Source organism: Alexandromys fortis, unplaced genomic scaffold (assembly GCF_014885135.2).
Source record: "Alexandromys fortis isolate MF-2015 unplaced genomic scaffold, M_Fortis_MF-2015_v1.1 scaffold_97, whole genome shotgun sequence".
Lineage (NCBI taxonomy): Eukaryota > Metazoa > Chordata > Mammalia > Rodentia > Cricetidae > Alexandromys > Alexandromys fortis.
In genome coordinates, this window is record NW_026067981.1 from 4,096,506 (window position 1) to 4,118,394 (window position 21,889).

Genomic DNA, 21,889 nt, shown 5'->3' on the forward strand with positions numbered 1-21,889 from the left:
AAGTTCAGCCATGTGATATAATAAATATTACTTAAATTTTAAAAAGAAAAGATACTTGAGGAACAGTCTGTGGCCAAAGCAGGATAATTGAATAGAGACCTGGTTGGGACAATTCCAACAGGGAGGACCTTACAGGCCAGGCATAAAGCACTTGGCTAATGCAGAAGCTGTGGTAGGGTCTAAGCAGAGAATGTGTTCGCATTTGTGACTATTTAAGGAGCAGCAGTTTTGCTTGCTATTGGCACGGTCTTGCTACACAGCCTTAGCCGTCCTTGAACTGCTGACCTTCCTGCCGCAGCCTCTCAACAGCTGGGATTACAAGCATCTCTCTATGCTTTGTGAAAGATTTGTTTTATCTTTTAAGATGCATCTGTGGTGTGTGTGTGTGTGTGTGTGTGTGTGTGTGTGTGTGATGTGTGTGTGGATACTCTAGGAGCCCAGAGGATGCTGTTGAATCCTTAGGAGCTGGAGTTACAGGTGGCTGTGAGCTGCCCATCATGGGTTCTAGGAACCGAACCTCGGTCCTCGGCAGGAGTAACTGCTGAGCCAACCATTCAGCACCAAGACTCATTTTAAAAAGTGGAGTCTGGTTTACAGTTTTCACAGCTTCTTAAAGAATGAAAAGTTTTGGCATCTTTCTTTGTTCACGGTTAAAAAAACCTTCATCAAAATAAAGCCAGAGGAAAATTTGGTCTTTGATTTTAGCCAATTGTTCTTTTTGCTATAAAAAACAAACAAACAAACAAAAAACGGACAAAGGAAATTCACACACCATCTTATAACTTTTAGTTGAAAGGCACAATATCCAGCTGGGCAGTGGTGCACATCTTTAATCCCAGCACTCGGGAGGCAGAGGCAGGCGGATCTCTGAGTCCGAGGCCAGCCTGGTCTACAGAGCGAGTTCCAGGACAGCCAGGGCTTGTCTTGAAAGAAAGGGGGACATAAAAAAGGAGAGAAAGAAAATCACAATGTCCATTCTAAGAATGCTTGCAAACTTCAGCCTAATATGAGGGATGCATTCACACATTTTAAATAAGTAAAAAGACATAGTTACACAAAACTCTCTTATTTTTATTTCACCAGCCTTAATGGTTAAGGAGTGCCTGGTTTTAGTAAATGGTTCCTTTAGAGAGATAATGGTGCTTCTACTGTAACATTTGCTGACCATTTGCCTTATTATACAATCCAACTTACTTATTCATGTTTTCTTTTTTTTCTTATTCATGTTTTCATGTCCGTATTTGCATAGTGTGGATTTCTAATCTTAGATATGAAATACCATAATTCATGTTTGCTCTTTCCCATGGTAGAAATGAAAAAGAACAGGGTCCCTCATGCGTTTATCATCTCCTCCTGTCTACTTTCATAGCTCTGTTGTAGTCACAGAATGTAAAGGTGTCACAATATATTTTGCAAGCATGATTTATACACTCTAGAGAGGTCAAGGGAAGAGGCTGGGTTCATTGGGGACCAAGTGTCGTCCTCAGAATCCTCCTGTAATGAATTTGCTAGAGAGTGTTTGCTGTGCCGCTTCACCACACTCCAGCCCTGGCTCCCCTGCGTAGATGGAACCAGTTAACCCTGTCCATTTTCCTAGAAGAATGGGGTTCACATGGCCTATATCAGGAGGAGCGAAATCTCATACTCTTTGTCTAACAAGCAACCACAGGCTGCTGTGTATGTTCCAGAAACACTCCCCGTGGCTTCAAACTCCACTAAGTGGCTGATGCTACTGAGTCTTTGTCTTTAAAAACCACCCTCAATCACCCCCACCCCAACATCCAGGCTGAAATCTCCTTACAGAGACCAGAGTAGCTTCAGGATGCAGGTTGAAAATGAAGAACAAAACCATGCGGGCTTTTAGCACTTAGACACGTCCAGGTGCTGGGGTTAAAAGCAGTGGCTGCTCTTCCAGAGACTCCTGGTTCACTTCCCAGCACCCACTTTCAGCTCACAGCCATCAGTAACTGCAGTTCCAGGGGATCAAATTCCTTGTTCTTGTCTCCTCTGGCACCAGGTGTACACACAGTATACAAACATGCATGCAGGGAAAAACAACCACACACATAAAATTTTTTTTAAAAAATTCAAAAGACATTCCCAGAACCTTGCAAATGGTATAACTGGACTGGATATGTGTTCTCTCCTCCACCAACATTTGTAAGATCTCCCAGAGACCTGATCCATACAAGTTCTTCTTTTAGAGATTAGTGGAGTGCCAGTTTCAGAGTTAAACACAAGAACAGAGAGAGACGGGCCTGTCAGTTGAGACGGAAAAGAAGGCCATTGGCTTCAAGTTGCTTTATTTATGAAGGCACATCATGAACTTCTCCCAGCCTGCAGAAGGTAACAACGTTGATAAAGGCAGTTGAATATCTTGAAATCTTCTTTGGTTATAACATACTTATCCTTTTATTCTCTTTATTAATTTGTGTATAGTCAGGGTTCCCTAGAAGAACATTATGTATATATATATATATATATTATAGAGAGAGTAATAAATGTATATATATTCAAATGAGCTTATGTTAAAACAGCAATAACAGCAGTGGAGAACAGTTAGTTGCTTGGTCTTTGAGGCTAGGTGACTCAGTAGTCCGAGTAGTACCACAGTGACTGTCTGAACTTGGAGAGGCAGAAAACTCCTCAGCCCAGCAGCCTGGGTTTCTTAGCAGTACCAATCTGGCACTGAAAACCTGAAAGACTCCTGGAGAGCAGCTGGTCCTCAGTCAAGGATAGAAGCCTGGGAAAACAGGTTCTGCCATTAGCTAAGCAATCGGGATTGGGCAATGAGATAAATCAACTCAGTCACCAAAAACAGAACAAGCAAATAGTGACCAAAGGTGCGGTCCACATTTAGAGGGTTTCCCATGTCAGTTAAGGCAATCAGGAGAATTCTTCAGGGGAGGATTCCTACACAAGTGACTTTAATGTATGGCGTGGACATTAAAACCACCCATCACAATCTGTGTATTTTGCCCTTGCAAGACAAGATAATTCTTCTTCCAACAGAAAAGCGTATCACAAATAAACGAGTGCCCACCATGTCATGGCTAAGACTCCAAAAGTCCATAAACGGACTTTTCATTCTTCCTTCAAACTGGTTGATAACTGTATTGCCATTTTATAATGAACAGTGAATGTCTAGGCAAGCCATCCATTCCAGTGACGCACTTGAGGGCTATCGTACGGTCATTTGGAAGAGCTGCCACTGCTTTTGTAATGTCTTTTCCATTATCAGTCACAGATTACTGAAGTTTTGACGAGGGCATAAATAGGAGCGCATGAAGTGATGATCTAAGCCAGTGTCTTTCTCCTTCCATCCTGTCCTGGCAGCAGTGTGGCTCTTAGTTTAGCTACTTGTATAGCAGGAGCAGCGGGGACAGACAGGCCCAGCAATGGCAGCCACAGCGCGGCGCTCTGTCCCTGCGGGTGCTTTCCCTCCCCGCAACTGGTCCTGTGCCCCGCGAGTGAAGCTTCTTCCCTGCCCACTCCAGACCCGTCTCTTTCTCTCCCCACGCCCCTGGGAGGACACACGGAGGTCGAGGGCTGAGGCTGGGGCCAGCAGACCCAGGAGCGTGGTGGGAGAGCTTTGAACTTTGCAGGGGTTCTCTGTGTGCATCCTCGCCGGGCATCTCTGGGTAGCGAAGCTTAGCAACCTAATATGTGCTGGGCCGGTTAGGAAAGAAAACTGGGCACACTGCAAAGCTGGAGAAGAGTATATTTGGAAACATTTACTTAACCGTAAATGGAGCAGGAAGTGCAAACTAACCTAAAGGAAACTAATGGCTGGGGATGGAAAAAGTGTGTGTGTGTGTGTGTGTGTGTGTAGAGGGAGGGGGTGTGACAAGGGACACACTTATAAATAAGCGAGATAACGGTGCAAGCTTGAAAACTGGAGACGATCCTGGTTCAAGAAGCTTAAGCCTGCTCCTGCCTTGACAACTTCCGAATTGAATTTATAAGGCAAAGGTTAGTCGTGTACAGGACCCTGAAGATGGGCTTGGGGGAGTTCCTGGGTCTCTTGGAATAAATCTCCTTTTTCTATTTTCCATTTTTTTTTTCAAGAAGGGGTTTTTCTGTGTAGCAGTTCTGGCTGGTTGTCCTGTAATTCACTCTGTAGACCAGGCCGGCCTCGAACTCACTGAGATCCGCCTGCCTCTGTCTCCTGTTAGTTTGGTTCTTTATTGACTAATTGAAGATGAGTGGCCAACATATGATAAAAATGCTTTGTTTGTTTGTTTGTTTTTAGCATATAAGAAAACTTATCAAGGCATAGGTCCTGACCCCGGAGTTCCATACCCAGTTTACAGAGGAACTCAGACTCCGCTACTGCCGAGCACGCTTGCCAATGTGCATTTTCCGTTTCTGTGGCCGAGAGATCTTCGTCGTCTTCTTCTTCCCCTTTCCATCATGCTCTGCTTCGAGACTTTAGACCGAGGGTGTCAGGCAGCTGAACTAAAGAATACAAGGAAGTGGTAGGCTTCTTGTATCATATGGTTTCTCCAGCGTAGTGTCTCCCCTTGGGGCCATGCCCTGTGTTAACCTCTCTCCTTGAGCCATGGGATGCTGTTTTGAGATGATAGAGTTACAAGGAGACTCCAGCAGAATCAGGGAAGCCTTCTGGCTGCAACGAAAGTTGCTGAGATGGAACTCCTAACTAAGCTACATCTGGATTCCTGGCCACAGAAGGGTGACATAACATCTGGGATTTAGCTCATTACATTTGAGGGTGATTTCTTAAGGAGGACACAAGCAAACACACAGGAAAGAGTGCAAGTCAGAGTTGGCTCTGGGATTGTCCTACATCCAGGCACACCTGTGACAGCATTCTCCTCTTCAAAACAGCATCACAAAGGGGGGCGCTTCCCCTGCCATTACCACTCTAAAGAGACTGCTGTTCTCATACTTGTCCTCTGAGAATGGTTTGTCAACTTTTGAATTTTATAGTTACTTCATCATGTGGGAAAAGTGGTTTTCAGAATGTACTGTGCCCAGGCAGACAAAGCACTGGAATCCGTTTTGAATGCCAGCACAGAAGCAGAATGTGTGCACCAGGGTGGGCACACAGACAATACCATCTGTCCACCTGACTTATTTAAGAGTAAAGAGGGTTGGACTGGAAAGATGGCTCAGCCAGCTACAATAGGCTAGGCCTGAAACCAAACAGCCAAAACACTGCTCTCAGGTAAATTTACCCAAGTGGATTATTGGGATCTTGTGAATACACGGTATATATCCAAATATATTGGGATCATGTAAATACACCGTATATTAAAGTCATCTAAGTGCTGCAGAGACAGCTCAGTAGCTAAAAGCACAGATTCCTCTTCTAGAGGACCTGGATTCAATTCTCCAAAGCCACATGGCTGCTCACAGCCATCTGTAACTCTGGTTACAGAGAATCTGACACCCTCTTCTGGACTCTTGTGAGTACTGCACACACATGGTACACACACATTCAGGCAAAATACTCAAAGACATAAAATAAAATAAATAAATCTGAATTTTTTTATCGTATAAGGAAACATCATCACACACTTGAAATTGAAGAAAGGAGATATATATATATATATATATATATACCTTTACCTAAACTCCTTAAAGAGAAGGACACTTAACAACGCAATCATGACCCCCCCTCCCCCCACATACACACCCCTGCCACCAGCCTGTCATGTGATACCTGGTATGTCAAGGAATAAATAGGCAGAAAACTCTGAACTCTTTCAAGGACTTCAGTTCAACTCAGCCCCCCCACTGTTGATGCAACCTTCTCAAGTGGCCATCCATCCTCTCTTTTCATCCATCGGTTCTGTTATCCACTCGTCCACCTAGATCCAATTCTATTCTTCATCTCAGTGGCCTCCAGGGTCCTGCACCTTGGTTTCTGTAGCTTGTCTGACTCTGAGGTTGGACTCTGCAGCGGAGTCAATACCAGACCTCCAACAGAGTTAATTATGGGACACACCCCCTCCCCAAGGCTTACTGTTTCTCTCTTTAAACTCTACTGTAGTGCCTCTTAGCCCTTTGCAACCCTTCTTAATACACACACACACACACACACACACACATGGGGGGGTGGGGAGAGAGAGAAAGAGAGAGAAAATATTTTACTATGTAATGTGTGATCTGAAAATTAACATTAATAGTAAGGTTGAAATAAATATTGGAACCTATGCTTGCTTTGGCCGATGCCATGCAATAATTTATTATGATTCAATCATTTGAACACTGGAAAGACACAGCTTCTAACACAGCCCACTCATGACAACATTTTACCGCATGAGTGCACGACAGTATAGCAGTCTATTCTACTGTTGATATCTGTGTGGGAAATAGTACATATAATGCTGTTATGAGCATTCTTGCACATGTCTCTTGGCCAACATTTATAAAGATTTCAGCTGAATGTAGACTGAGAAGTGGAATTTCTGGTCCCTAGGTTCTGTGGATCCTTCAGTCAATCTGTCCGTGGTCTCCTAGAAGACGACGTAAGTTATTGTTGCAGGTTCTCACCCGCTCTTAGCTTTTTCAGGCTTCTTAACTTTAGCAATTTTGAGGTGAGGTTAATTTGCATCTTGAGAATGGTCATCATGTTTAATACCTTCTCATGGGCCATGCATACCTTAGAACTCTCAGTGGGGAAAGGCTGTTGGGCCCCATCTTACTTCCACTCCTTTTCTGAGTCCTCTGTAGCCCGTCTCTGTGCCGGTAGCTAGAGAAACCAACAAGCAACAGTTTGTTCCTACAATAGTTCCTGCGTCCTAATTGCTGTCATTTACAGTGTCCTTTGACTTCTGAACTTGTAACCATATATGTTTATTTCCAGTAACACTGAGTTAGCACAGTTGATCTAAGTCCTATAAATGAGATTGTTTGATATGCTCACTAAAATTATATTTTACATCTTAACATCTTGACATTCGCCCATGGTATTTCTTGATATTTCTAAGATACATTCTCCCTCAATGTTTTTAATTTACAAAAACTTTCTTGGTGAGCCTACAAAGCTACAGTTAGATGACTTTTGGGATGAGGCTGCGTGAATTCGAGCTGAAAGCACCGACTTAACAGACTAAGAGAGCAGACGATCTTATAAACTGCATTTGTTTGCTCAAGAGTAAGGAATACTCTAATGATTTTTGTCAATTCTATCTTTTTCATTCCATTTTTCTCATAACTTATAACTATTGTGCTGGAAAGCTATCAGTTATGTTTGTCTTGAGTCCTGTCACTTGATGAAATTTGCTTAGATTTAATAGCCTTTCATTCACTAACCTGACTAGGCATAGCATGGGTATATAAAGGAAGCTTTATTGCCAGTCCTTCAAATATTTGTAATTCTTTTCCTGAGTCTATCCTATTATCATCTTCCCTCCCTCCTCCTTCCATTCTTCTCTCCCTCCCTTCCTCCCTTTCTTCCTTCTCATGGTACTCAAACACAGAGCCTTGCAAAAACTAGTTAACTCTTTCACCACTAAGTTACATTCTCGACCCTTGATTTTTCTTAAGAAAAAAAATTAAGAACTTACGATGGCTTCCAGGAGTCAAAAATCCCCTTTTCTTGGCATGATTCATTTTCCTACCCAATGAACACATCCATCTCACACATTGTGTTTTTTGTTTGTTTGTTTGTTTTTATTTCTCTATGTAGCCCCAGCCATCCTGGAACTCTCTCTCTCTCTCTGTAGACTAGCCTGGCTGAGAACTCAGAGATCCACTTGCCTCGGCCTCCCGAGAGCCAGGATTAAAGGTGTGTGCTGCCACCACCACCCGGCTTTACATCAGGCATTCTTGCCAACCACCCTTCTATTTCCTGGCCCCTCCTCTCTGTCCTACCTCATTTTTTGACTGCTAACCTATTTATCTTTCAGGCTTCAACTAAAAACTTACATCTTACATGAAGCCTTCCCTCAAGGGAACTTCCTTTGTTCTCTGCATTCTTTTATTTTTTCACATTGCACATTGCCTGTTTGCTTATTTGCGAATTAATCAAACATTTCCCCCAAGGGTGGAGACAGTGTCTGCTAATATTTGATGTCTTTGTTCCTATCATGATGCCTCAGGTGTGGTTGCCACTCTAGTATTGTTTTCCTAGGTGGTTTCTTGTTTGCTTGTGAAGGGTTTAAACTCTCCCACTTTTACAACTGAATTCACATTTCCATTCTCTGAGAGGGGCGAAACAGGTGTCTCTCCCAACAGAGGGCCATTTACCAACAACACCCTTACATTCAGGGACCAAGGAGAGAGCACGCCCAAGACCCAAGTCAGCCCCACAGTGTCTCAAGGAGAAATCCTGCAACCCCTGTTCTGAGTCACGTCTGGACTTGCCCAAACTTGCTCAAGTATGTCCAAACATGGTAAAACTGAACCTCAGCCAGTTAAAAGTATACTAGTGTAACTGCGGCTTGCTTAACCCACTATGTTTGAGCTGACCTAACAGTTCCTGAAAGTCCTCTAGCTGTGCTTAAAAGGAGGCTGCCTGCTCCTCTCAGGGTTGTCGCCATTTTGTGCAGGAGTTTGGCTCCTGCAAGTTGGTAATAAATGCTCTTTGTTCTTGCATACTATTTGAGTCTGGGGTCTTCTTTCAGCTTTTTCCTGGACCCTTACAGTTTGCTGTTGTTTTCTTCTTTCTTTCTTTTTTTTTTTCAAGACAGGGTTTCTCTGTGGCTTTGGAGCCTATCCTGGAACTAGCTCATGTTGACCAGGCTGGTCTCGAACTCACAGAGATCTGCCTGCCTCTGCCTCCTGAGTGCTGGGATTAATCTTTTTCTTTTTTTTTTAAAGATTTATTTATTTATTATGTATACAACATTCCTTACATGTATACTTGCCAGAAGAGGGCACCAGATCTCACCATAGATGGCTTGAGCCACCATGTGGTTGCTGGGAATTGAACTCAGGACCTCTGGAAGAGCAGTCAGTACTCTTAACCTCTGAGCCATCTTCCAGCCCTTTCTTTTCCTTCTTTTTCTTGTAGTCACAGGGATGGAACCCAGAGCCTCACAAATGCTGGGGAAATGTTCTACCACCGAGCTATAGCCTCAACCCTTACATAGATTTAACACCCAAATGCATACGTTATGGAATGTAGCATGAGGCAGGCAAAGTGAACAGATATCTTTGATTTAAGTACTCTTCATTTGCATGTTGACTGTGCAGATGAGGAGACAGACAGGCCCAGAGTTAGGGCAAACTGATGTCATCATTTTATCCCGACTAACAAGAGAGCTTTCTTTTCATGTTAAATAATATTATTGAGATGTTAAAATGCTGAAAAGGCTACTCTTCTGAAGGCTAGTTTAAATATTTTTAGTTCAATATTTTATTGCTATTTTTTTTCTTTTGCACTGAAAGATATCGAACAACAAAATAAATAAATCTTAAGTATGCACAAGCCGGTTTCCAAACAAATTGTTTAACAGCTTGCTTTAAGCAATAACAACTGTTTGATACTCAGACTAGAGTTTTCTCCTGAAATAAATACGTAACAATTAAAGTACAAATTGTTCTTCAACATTCCACCAATCTTCCCTTCAGGCTACACAGACCTACATTTTTTCCCTTTAATCCTCCCAGCTATCCTCGTCCTATTTACTATGAAATGAGTTCCAGAAGACTGAGGTTCCCTTCCCAACACCAACATGGAGGCCTATTACCTTCTGTAACTCCAGCTCTATGGGATCTGATGGCCTCTTCTGGCCTCCAAAGGTACCAGGCACACAAGTGATGTGCAGACACATTTAGACAAAATATCTACACACATTTTTTTTTAAAAAAGACAAAACAGTTTTCATTTTGTCTCTTCTTGTGAGGCCCATATTGAAGGGTTCATCATGTACTCCAGGCTGGAACTCATTATATAGCCTGGGCTGGTCTCAAACTCACAGCAATCCACCTGTCTTAGCACTGGGATTATAGGTATGGGCCACCATGCCTGTTTTATAAGAAGAGATGGGCCAAGCCTGGAACCCTGGTGCAGGGCTTGCATGAGAAAGTGGGTTGGGCAGCTGTAGTAGGAAATAGCTTGTTTGTTTTTCCGGATGCCCAGACTCCAAGAATAATCACACAGAAACTATATTATTTACATCACTTCTAGGTCAATCACTGAAGTGTATTGCTAGCTAGCTCTTACATCTAGAATTAACCCATTTCCAGTATTTTACCTTGAGGATCGTGGCCTACTGGCAAGGTTCCAGCGTGTCTGTCTCTGGCGGCGGCTCCATGGCTTCTCTTTGACTCTTCCTCCTTTCTCCCAGCATTCAGTTTAGTTTTCCCCTTCTAGCTCTACCCTGACCTATCAACATGCCAAGGCAGTTTATTTATTCACCAATGGTATTCACAGCCTACAGAGGGAAATCCCACATCAGGCAGTGGAGTCTCTGACTCTGATAGAAATTATGTGGAGGAAAGCGCTCCGGCTGGGGGTCCAGGACAGATGCTTGGGCAGACTTAGGCTGTGGATTATCCATTGGTACTTTCTGCCCTCTGTCCGCAGGGCACACACGCACTGCTCTGTGCTCCCCACCATGTGGGGTCTCTAGGTTCTGTTCCAAGGCACAGAGCATGCTGGCAAGCTCTGGATCATCTCCTTTACTTGGTTCCTTTTCGATGAGCATGAAACTGAGGCTCAGTATTATCCCATCTAAGGTCATGCTTAAACGGCAGATCTCTACCCTAGTTCTTTCCACCGCTGTGGTTTGAACCATGTGCATCAAAAAACAGAACATATCTGCTCTTTCAGAACCAAATGTCCCTAGCATTTGAAGGCTGAAAACCCTCATACCTTGATACTACTATTTGAATAAAGATCACACACAATCCGTGTGCTGGGACACCAAGGCACTGTTCCTGATCTAGAAGGAACCACACTTGGTGGCAACACAGACAAATACACAATGCAAATACCGTGAGAAAGAGAGGGCTTGCAGAGTGGGTTTTTCATCAGGGCGAAGACCAGTCACAAAGGGAAGATGACTGTTTCACGGTGGGCCTTTGGGGATGGGGATCAGTCCACTGATCCAGTAGAAAAACTAAGTGAGAAGAAGCAGAAGGATCCGAAATGATTGATAAACCACTGTTGGCTGGGAGTTTCCCCAATAGCCCAATGAGGGGGATTTGCTGACTAAGAGCTAAAACACTCACCTGTTATGAAGTTATTACACTCACACCTCATTGCTGAGTTTATACAAAGAATTTCACCAGCTGCCATTAATTAAGTCAAATAATCATTTGACAAATATTTACTGAGCTCCCATCTGCTTGGGAGATATGGAGGTGGACAAGATAGACAGCATTCCTGCCTTCTAGATACGCTCACTCTAGCAATGGACAATGAAGAAGTCAGTCACTAAATAAATGCAGCTATTACAGGGTGTGGAGATAGTTAGGAAAAAAGCATTGTCTGGTGCAGGGCAATTGGGGGAAATCCTCTCAGAGGGAGCAGTGTAAGGTGGGGCTTTCATTTATTTACTTACTATATGTTTGGACATATCTTGCTATATAGCTCTGGCTGGCCATGAACTCACAAAGAATCTCTTGCCTTTGCTTCCCCAGTGGTAGACTTGAAGACATTTGCCACCATGCCTGGCCCAAGGTAGGGCTTCTTAAACTTTCTACTCACAGTCCCTTTTCACCTGAGAAATTTTTATATGGCCTCAGGTATATATAGTTATATAAAATGGTTTTATATAGTTATATTTGGTTTTATATAATTATATAAGATAGGCTTACAAATAAAAATTTTACTGCCAATAAACGATAAAGTATCAGTTCATGTGTATGTGTGCTTGTGTTCACATGCCTTGCCCTACAAGGACCCAGCACAGTACCAGTGAAACGGGGGGGGGGGGGGGGGGGGGGGGGGGGGAGACAGGGGAGGTAAGAAGATCAGAAGTTCAAGGCCATTCTCTGATACATAGTGATTTTGAATCCAGTCCTGTCTCAAAAGTGGGTGAATATTTGATACTGCAGGTAGAGCATATTGGACATTTTTCAGAGATGATCAACATTTTGACTTTATAGTTGACAATGCTTGTTGTAGGAGGCTGCTTGTTTGTTTCTGGCCACCCAGACTCCAGAAATAACCACACAGAAACTGTATTAATTAAATCATTGCTTGGCCCATTAGCTCTAGCTTCTTATTGGCTAACTCTTACATATTAATTCAACCCATCTCCATCAATTTGTGCATTGCCATGAGGCTGTGGCTTACTGGGTAAAGTTCTGGCATCTGTCTCTGGCAGCAGGGCTACATGGCTTCTCTCTGACTCTGCCTTCTTTCTCCCAGCACTCAGTTTAGTTTTCCCCACCAAGAGACATACCAATGCATATCTCTCTAGCATATCCCCCTTTAAATGTAAACAAACATTTATGAACAATATTTGGGGGGGTGCTGGAGAGATGGCTAAGAGGTTAAGAGCATTGCCTGCTCTTCCAAAGGTCCTGAGTTCAACTCCCAGCAACCACATGGTGGCTCACAATCATCTGTAATGGGGTCTGGTGCCCTCTTCTAGCCTGCAGGCATGCACACAGACAGAATATTGTATACATAATAAATAAATAATAAAAAAACAATATTTGGGAATATGATTGTAGTTCTCTTCAAACTGTTTCTTGCTTTTTGTTATATGAAGTATTTTTGGGGGTGTTCATGGAGACTTTTGAGGGGGTCCTGGTACATCAAACCACATTAGTCTGGGAGGATTCCACAGGTTCTCATCCTTTGCGGAAACAAAAGAAGAAGAAAAAACCTCTTTTCCAAAGCAACAAATGCTGAGAACACCTTCTCATATACATTGTCATACAATGACAGAAGTATGTCTCTGCCACTTCAGAAACTGTCAGGAATTTCATCCTAATCCCAAACCCAGGTTCACTGACCATTTTAAAATGATACTCAAGCAACTGAAGTGGCGGTTTTTTAAGGTCAAACATTACAACACAAAACAATCTAAAGTTACACTAATTTGATATTAACATGATAAGGAACAATGACAAGAAGACTTTGTTTTCCATAATCAAACAAATTTTTCTGTTTCTATAAAGGGGAAACAACTTTGCACATCCAGTAAAAAAAAACCTTGCAATTTTAGCATGCATTAATCTGCAACTGGCACCAAGGTGCTTCAGGCAGTGTCTGTGGGCATTTCACGCTAAGATGACTCATGTGTTGAGCATGAAGTGTGCATGTTGTGTGCTTCAGATCAAGATTATGGTGAGGTCTTGATGCAACACAGATACGCACTACCAACAAGGCCTCAGATCCATTATGAGCTTAATTTTCAATTGATTTTACTATTCTCAAATTTTTCATGATCACCACATGAGTTAAGAAGCTAGGTTTTTAGTACTGGGGAGATGGCTCAGTAGTTGAGAGCACTGGCTACTCTTGCAGAGGACCTAGGTTTGTTTCCCAGCATCCAAATGGCTCAGAACTGTCTGTAACTCCAGTTCCAGGACCTCTGAGGCTCTTTTCTACCCTGAGGGCACCAGCATGTATATATGTGTGTGTGCGTGTGTGTATGTGTGTGTGTGTACACACACGCACACTCATTCATTCACAGGAAATAATAATATTTTTAAGAAGAAGCTGGGATCAAGGGGCACTCTTGTAAAGTGACTTCTGATTCACTGAGGTGTACATGGGAAACAGGCAGTACAGAATGACATGTGTTTGGAGCACTGATAACAGCAAGTATAAGGATAAAAACTACGGAGACATACCTAACTCCTGGAGGGTTTGTAGACCTTCTTTTCCCAGTGTGACATGTGAGAGCAAGCTCTAAGCACTTGTTTTGTAATGGAACTGTAATAGAAAACTCTTGCTATTTTGTGTGCCAGCAGTAAATGTAATGGTCTGTCCTGTCCCTTTAAGAGACAAGCCCTACCCCCCCCCCACCCCCAGTCCACCAAGGCAAGTGGATCTTCCTTCCTTCTGCTTCCTTCCAGCCTGAGCTTCTTCCTTTCCATCTCTCTCCTAAAGAGGCAAGTTCTGTCTCTCTCCTTCTTCCCCACTTCTCCCCTTCCCCACCCCCTCTGTTTCTCTCTCTCTGCTCTTTTCCCTTCTCCCCTATCCCTTTCCCTTCCATAACCCACTAAATTAAATAAATACCCACTTTATCTGCATGGCATGCTTAATTGGTCTCTGTCTCTCACCCGCTGCACAGCTCCGGAGCTGCCTGAGACCAGCTGCCTCCATGGCCCGCTGCCCACTGCTGCCACTCGGGGACCTGCAGCATTTTACCATAACAGTAAGAGGTATATCAATAAATGAAAAGTGGTTTATCCTCTTGTAAAACAATCTGTATCCGAAACTTTAAAAAGTCTCATATTTCACCACTAAACGGAAAATAGGGAATAAAGGTGAAGGAAGAGTCTAAAGCAGCAGCTAATCCAATTTTTTTTTTTTCTCTTTTGGGCCAGAAGCAGGAGAGACAAAGCCTATATAGTGATGGATCAAAGGCAGGCACTACCATGACTATCTTTCAGCTCCAAATTTTGAACAAGAACAACTGAGATCTAAAAGTAAAGTCAAAGAGCCATGGACACTTGACTTGCTAGTGGTAGGTTGGTTGGAACTCCAAATTCGGCTCTGTGAACCTTTTCCTTAACACACTGAGGATGAGCTGTTTCTAATAGATAAGCACTCAGACTATTTATGGATTTTTTTTTAGGTGGGTTCCTCACTGTCTTCTCTTGAAATGGCTCCTGCTTAGTTTTCCACTTAGTTTGAGGTTCTCCTAAACTCTGGCTGAAAAGCAAGTCATCTTGGACCGAGCATTGTTGACACTACTCTCAGCTAAGTGTAGAAATCAGTGTGACAGAGACTGGTTACCAGAGGGAACTGTGGGCTCTTGTTCAGAGTGCAGGGTCACGTTCTGCTGAATAGCCTCAGAAGTTGGCGGAAGGTAGGGAGGCTGGCCTTCAGAAAGGAAGAGGAGGTGGGATTTGGCTCACACACCTGTTGCCCACACTGGTTCACATGACTGGCTCACAGCTCTGAAGGAAACTACTGCTGTCAAGCAATGAAGCCTTGGAAGGCATGGTATCACCAGATTAACACGGGCAAATCCTCGCACTGGTACCACCATGTGGCCTCTGTTAACTCTGAAGTACACACTGCAAGGGCCGGAGTTGGCACAGGACACACCAAGACCAAGTTCTTAGCACAAAGGAGATTTATTTGCCCCAGAGGGACAAAGGGCAGGGAATGATAGACAAACAAGGGAGATAGAAAACAAAGGAGAAGGGGAAGGGAGGAACAAGACAGTAAGGGGAAAGGGTATTTGTTGCGGGGGTGGGGGGGGAGGGGGGGGGGGGTGGATTGAAGGAAGGGGAGGGTGGGATACAAAGGACTGTGTCTTGATAAGGAGGAGACAGACAAGGCCCATAGGCAAGTGGAAGTTTATGAAGGGAAGAGGGGAAACCCCCGAGTTAGGATGAGTTAGTTTGTTTTGATTGAGTTAGTTAGGGCAGCCAAAAGGGAGCTTCTGATTGCTGATCTTCAATACTTTGATAGCTGGCCCTTGGTGGTCAGCCTCTGGAGAAGGAAGTAGCCAGATAAGGGAAGAGACCTTGGTGGCTAGCGTTAGGAATGTAGTTTGTGGGTTAGGAGGGAAGGGCAAGGCCTGCCAGAGCCGTGTTTGCCTTGCTCCGGCCTACTAGAGTCCTTCATACTCCTGAGGCCAGATCAAAAAGATTAAAATTTGAAAAGATGTGACTGTTACAAGAGATGAATAGCAGGAGTTGGTCGGCAAAGGAAGCAGACACAATTCCTTTCGGTGGAGTTTAGTAGGATTCCAGGACCTGGAGGCGCAACCACTCTTCCAGGGGAACCAGGTTCAATTCCCAGAACCCGCATGGCAGCTCACAACTGTCCATAATGTAATTCCCTCACATAGATATACATGCAGGCAAAACACCAATAAAACAAAAATAAATATGAAAAAGAATGTGTATGAGAGAGAGAGAGAGAGAGAGAGAGAGAGAGAGAGAGAGAGAGGCAGGGGGTGGGGTGGGGAGGCAGTATGTCCCTGCGGAGTCTCTCATCAATCCCTATAATAAAGGGCAAGCCTGGTTTTTATAACCTTCTAAAGGTGGCAGGAAGTTTCACATCCCATGATTTAGTTCAGTGTGGCCTATGTGATAAGAAGCCAGGCACCATAAGCTAAGAAGAATAAAGGGCAAGCCTGATTTTTACAGCCTTCTAGAGGTGGCAGGACGTTTCCATCTCACGATTTAGTTCAGTGTGGTCGCACCGTAAGCTAAGAAAAACTGTCAAGTCCCTGCACAGACTGCTTCCTAACGCCCACCTAGGGAGAGCTGTGGAGAGTCGCGGCTTGATTTAGGTTATGGGGTGGGGCTTAAAGGTTCTATGTTCTAACAGTGGCCAAAGTTTAAAACGATGAAGGATGTGGGCCAGGTTGTATGCACACGTTTTCTAACTCCCCCGGGTAGTGGAATGGAGACCAGAACAGCTTGCAGGACCTGCCAGTGTTAGTATTCAGGCATCTGTGCTGGCCTGCCCTTAGGGTCCTGACAGGATGCGTCCTTAGCTGCACCCACTAAGAGCACCTCCTGTGCACATTTGCTTCCTTCCCTTATAAAAGGTGGGCTTTGCCCACTTACTGTCTTTTCCCTCTTCTCTCCCCCCCCCGCCCCCCCCCCTCTCTGCCTCTCTTCTCTTCTGCTGCTCCTGTACCCAGAGGCTGGTCTCTCCCCTCCCCTTCTCCCCTTTCCCACTTCCTTTCCCCCAATTATAAATCAATCAATCAATCAATCAATCAATCAATCCTCCATGTGAGCTCTGTTGGGCGTCGTCTTTCTCTGGTGCACTTCGTTTTAAATTATAACAGCCAGGACAAAGAATGCATGAAGCCACGAACTTAACCAAGCTAGATGACTTAACAGATCTCAGACAGGCATGATCAAAGTCTTGAGTGGGTAACTGAAAATCAATAATATCTGAGGACACTCCTGGGCCAGTAGTCTGTAAGTTCCTCCAGTTCCGTTCTTCTGCCTTTTACCACAAGGAAGTTTGTTTGCTAACAGTGAATAAACAGGCCTTGCGGGGGGGGGGGGGGGGGGGGGGGGGGCAGGCGTTTAACCCCAGCACTTGGAGGGCATAGACAAGTGGATTTCTGTGAGTTCGAGGCCAGCCTGGTCTACAGCATGAGTTCCAAGGACAGCCAGGGCTACACAACGAAACTCTGTCTCGAAAAATAAAAGCCCAAAAACAACAAAAATAGTGGATTAAACAGACAAGAGCATACATAGAAAACTCTTTTTCTCTCAGTTGCCAGGCACGCGTACTAAAAGACATTAGAAAAGGTGGTGTGTGCGAGAAGAAATTCGCCTTTTGCGTGATTTAGCCAAGTTATTTAATTTCTTCTAAACCTGGCTTATCTGTCTGTATGCGGGGGAAAAAAAAGACTCTGGTGCAAACTCGCAATCTTTAAGGAGATGAAGACGAAACAGCGAATAGAGCGTTTGTGTCTGTGGATCCGGCTACACGGGGCCACGCCCCTTCGGCCTGCTCATCTCTGATTGGCCCTCTGGGAGGGGCGGGACCTTGGCGGGCACTAGTTACCCCGCAGAGTCAGGTCGTAGGGCAGGGACTCTGCAGACGCCGCCATGGCTGGCAATGCTCTCCGGCCTGTGCGCTCCCTGCTCGCCGCCCTTCTGGCGCCAGCGCTGGTGGCATTACTGGTGTCGCCGGCCCGGGGTCGCGGGGGCCTGGACCACGGGGACTGGGACATGGGCTGGCGACTGCCTCCGCTGCCACCCCGCGAAGACGCGCCGCGCGTGGCCCGCTTCGTGACGCACGTCTCGGACTGGGGCGCGCTGGCCACTATCTCCACGCTGGAGGCGGTGCGCGGCAGGTCCTTCGCGGACGTCATCTCCTTCAGTGACGGTCCCCCGGGCGCAGGCAGCGGCGTGCCCTACATGTACCTGAGCCCAATGCAGCAACTAGTGAGCGACTTACAGGTGAGCCGGAGCGCCGCGCGGTTCCCGGGGTTGGACACTGCGGGGCTGGAGGCCACAGGCAGACCAGGGAGCGAACCTCTGAAGTTTAGTTCGCTGCAGAGCGCGTGGGTCTTAGAGATAAAAATTTTGAACCTAGCTCAGATGACAGGCCCTTCTGGCCGGCAATGGCTGGGCGGAGATTGTAGCTTTCCAGATGTTGGGCAACTCCACAAAGTTCGCCTGTTAGTGTTCTAACCACTTGGGATAAATTGTTTGTCAGTACCTGGAGGACTTTACGCCCTTCCGATTGTCATGAATCATCTTAAGGGACAGTCTCTGCACGAACGGGCCGCTTGTTATTCAGAGGCTTTACAAAGCGTACAGATTGTTGGCTAGTTATTTAGCATTTGGCTTGTGTGACTTCAGAGTTCCTCTCTCCTCTCGCTCCAGACCTTTCCTATCAGCAGTGGGAAACTACTACCCGGCCTTAAGGTTGACTGCTTCTTTGGACTACAGAACATAGTGGCCTCAATGGAGAGCAGGACTCTTGGAGGAGCTGGTTCCTCTTTGTCCTTTGCCTACTCTCTGGGACCAGGATAAGCTGTGGGAGCGAAGCGGGTGGCTAGAAATGGAGCCTGGCTTGGGGCAAAGCCGGGAAGACACTGCGTGCTTATAAAAGTCAGATGAGAGAACCGTACTTCTTAATCAAGCACGCGAGGTGCCGTGTGCCGAGAGCCTTTCATTTCCACTCATTTGCATTTATTATTATCTCTTGGAATAACTCTTAGGAGTAGGTTTGACTATTCCCATGATGACATGAGGTTAAGCAATATGCAAAGCCAGGGGGCCAACTTTAGCTCACCTCAGATCCACCTGTCTTCAAAGAACAGGACACAGACTGGGACCCACAGACACAGACTGGGACCCACAAACCCAGAGGCCAGTTTCCTTCAGCCTACACAGAGTTCTCTTTTGTTCTTTTTTAAATTTTATATATTTATATTTTATATATGAGTGTACACCTGAATGCCAGAAGAGGGCATCAGATCCCATTATAAATGGCTATGAGCCACCATGTGATTGCTGGGAACTGAACTCAGGACGTCTGGAAGAACAGCCAGTGTTCTTAACCGCTGAGCCATCTCTCCAGGCCTAGGCTGTCTTTTAAAACTGTGATTGTAGGGGCTGGGGAAATAGCCCAGTTGGTAAAGTACATGCCAGGAAAACTTGAGGAAACAGTGGTCTTCATTACCCATGTAAAAAGCGAGGAGTGATCCTCACTGGACAGGCAGGCACACCTCCCTGTCCAGCCAGCCTAGCTGAGACAGTGAGCTTCAGGCCCCAGGGAGAGACTTTTGTCTCAAGTCTCAAAAAACAAGTTGGGTGGCTCCAGCTTGTGAGGAGTGACATCCATAGTTGACCTCTGGGCCACACCATACACTCATTAACACATGTGCACCTGTGGTACACCTGCACTCTCCTCACACACACGCACACACAGACCACAGATGCATGATAAATAGCAAATAGAATCTGCACTCTAACATTTAAAGTGTCTTAACCTTCGTGAAAAAAATCAGAAGTTCTAGCAGCCCTGGGAGTGGGGGCGGAGCTTATCTTCTGAAAAACAAAAAGAATAGAAGCCGCTGCCTCCTCCAGGCCAGATATGTTCACCCCAGTTCACCGTTTCCTTCTTCCCAGCCCTCCTCACTCCTCTAGGCATCTGCTGTTCACAGGCTCCCTCTACTCCAGGGGTGGCATTCGAATGACCCGCGGGTCTCTTGAGAAGGGGTCTCAAAATGCACTCACTACCAAGACACTTTACCCTGAAACAGTGCCCTGTGCTCCCTCAAAGCCTGCTGATGATTCTGTCAGGAAGGGGACAGATGGAGCATCACTATTACCTGTGATCTTATTTATATTTGTGAGGTGTCTAGGGAGTGCTGGCGTCATCCTCGCTGCAGAAACAAGGACACTGAGATTTAGTGGTAGTGGGGCTCACTTGTGGCCACCTAGCTGATGGCCATCAAGGTAGGACTTCAGTGAGCTACTTCATGTGTAGAAAAGAGGCAGATGTGAGGAACCCACCCAAGGTTTCAGTTCCTGTGATGGTATTGGAGAGATGTGAACATGTCAGTGCTCATGATATGAACGTGACGGATGCTGACTCAGTTAACCAGCCAGAGTTGGCTTCTGCTCTGCTCTTCTTCTTGCTTCCAACCAGCAAGCGTCTCTTCATGCCTTCCCATTAGGTTAGAAGAACAAGACTCAGGCTTGAGACCACTTCTGCCATGTAAAATGCCAGACATCACCCTCAGAGACAAGTTGTGAGGTTTAGAGTCTACTTCCCTTTGGGACGTTCCTCTTGTCTGTCTAGTTTTTCGGTGTGTAATGTTTTTGTATAATAAATGTTTATAGGAAGAATTTGTTGATGCTGGTTGATAATGTAGTAGCAAGTTGGGCTGTTAGAGCCAGTGAGTCAAAAGTAAAATTGCTAGAGAGTGCTTGCCTAGGATGCTGGAAGCGCTGAGCTGTATCCCAGTGTTACAGAAAGCAGGCTCGGTGGTGCAGGCCTATAGTCTCAGTATTTGGGAGGTGGGGGCAGAAGGGTTAGCAGTTCAAAGTTATTCTCTGATATCTGGTGAGTTCAAGACCTGGCTGGACTATATAAGGTCCTATCTCAAACAAAACAAAATCATTTTTATCTTTCCTTCCTTCTTGGCACTTCTCTCTTGTGATATAACCAGGTTATTCCTGATTTCTTTTCCCCTTTGACCTATTAAAAACAAGTCAGTTCCTAACCCCGTGGTTCTTCTGATACTTTAAATATCATGTGCACAGTCATGGTTTTCCTTCTGCTTAGGATTTACTTCCACATTTGTGTTCATGTTGGACCTCACCAGACTAAATGATTGCCTTCATTTAGTGTCTGTCAGATAGGAGTTCCATTTCCCTCTTCTTCTAGGAAACGCTCAGCGTCCTGACTTGTGGAATAGTTATTTTCTCAATAAACGCGTTAGAATTTTCACTGCCTCTCCAAACCCCTCAGTTTTTCTTCTGCTTCCTTTGTTTCCATCTCTGCTCCTTCCCCTTCATTGACCCTGTGCTTGGGTCCTCACCACTTCCAACTAGGAAGTTCTCAAACAGCTCTTAAACTGTCTGGACCACCCTGCCCACCAGTAGCAAAATACAGTGTTGCCCAACACACAAGGGGCTTAACCAACGCTGCCCGCTGCTACTCAAGAATCACCCCAAGTGCTTCTCACCCTGGGTGTGGGAGCTGGGGAGATGGCTCATCAGGAAAAGAGCTTGCCATGCAAATGTCAAGAGTTCAGATCCCTGGTGCCCACATAGAAAGCCAACCTGTCGGCCTGTAATCCCCCCGCTTGGCAAGTGGAGATGGGAGTTTCTGGGTTGAACAAACACCCTCCCTGCTTTAGGAAATAAGGTAGAGGTTGATCCAAGAAGACATCCAGTGTCATCTGACTCCACACCCACATCTGCCCACATACATGGGAACATACGTGCATGCACACAGACACACAGACATGCACACACACAAATAGTAAAATAAATAAAACCTTGGGTGCAGATTGGTAGCAGGAATCGTCATCCTAACAAATTATAGGGAATTTTTGAAAGCACTGCTTGAGGATGCCTGCAAACCAACCTAGACTCCTAAGCTGGGGTTTGAGCCGTACTCACCTCCTCCCGGCCCCTCCACCCCTTGGCTTCCCCTTACATTGGCTTTCTCTGTAGTGGCTGTGGAGTCTTCCCAGTCCTCATTCCCTCTGCCTTAATACACCTTCCTGCTCCCGTCCTGATTTTGGTTATGTCTGACTTCTCAACCAGATCTGGAATTCACAGGGAAGAAACCTTACCTGAGCTCTCTCCCTTGTTTTTTCCCTTTTTTTTGGGG

At 45.2% G+C, this 21,889-nt stretch overlaps 1 protein-coding gene across 2 annotated transcripts in view; it reads left to right on the forward strand.

Moving 5' to 3' along the window:
• Positions 1 to 17,598: 17,598 nt before the first annotated feature.
• Positions 17,599 to 21,889, forward strand: part of Creg1 (cellular repressor of E1A stimulated genes 1) — a 12,908-nt gene continuing 8,617 nt past the window's right edge. Inside the window, exon 1 of one of the 2 annotated variants that reach the window (XM_050158365.1) lies at positions 17,599 to 17,991. In XM_050158365.1, coding sequence (XP_050014322.1) covers positions 17,638 to 17,991 — 354 coding nt within the window. In that variant the 5' untranslated portion in view covers positions 17,599 to 17,637. The remainder of the gene's footprint in view (positions 17,992 to 21,889) is intronic. The other variant, XM_050158364.1, reaches the window with a different exon arrangement.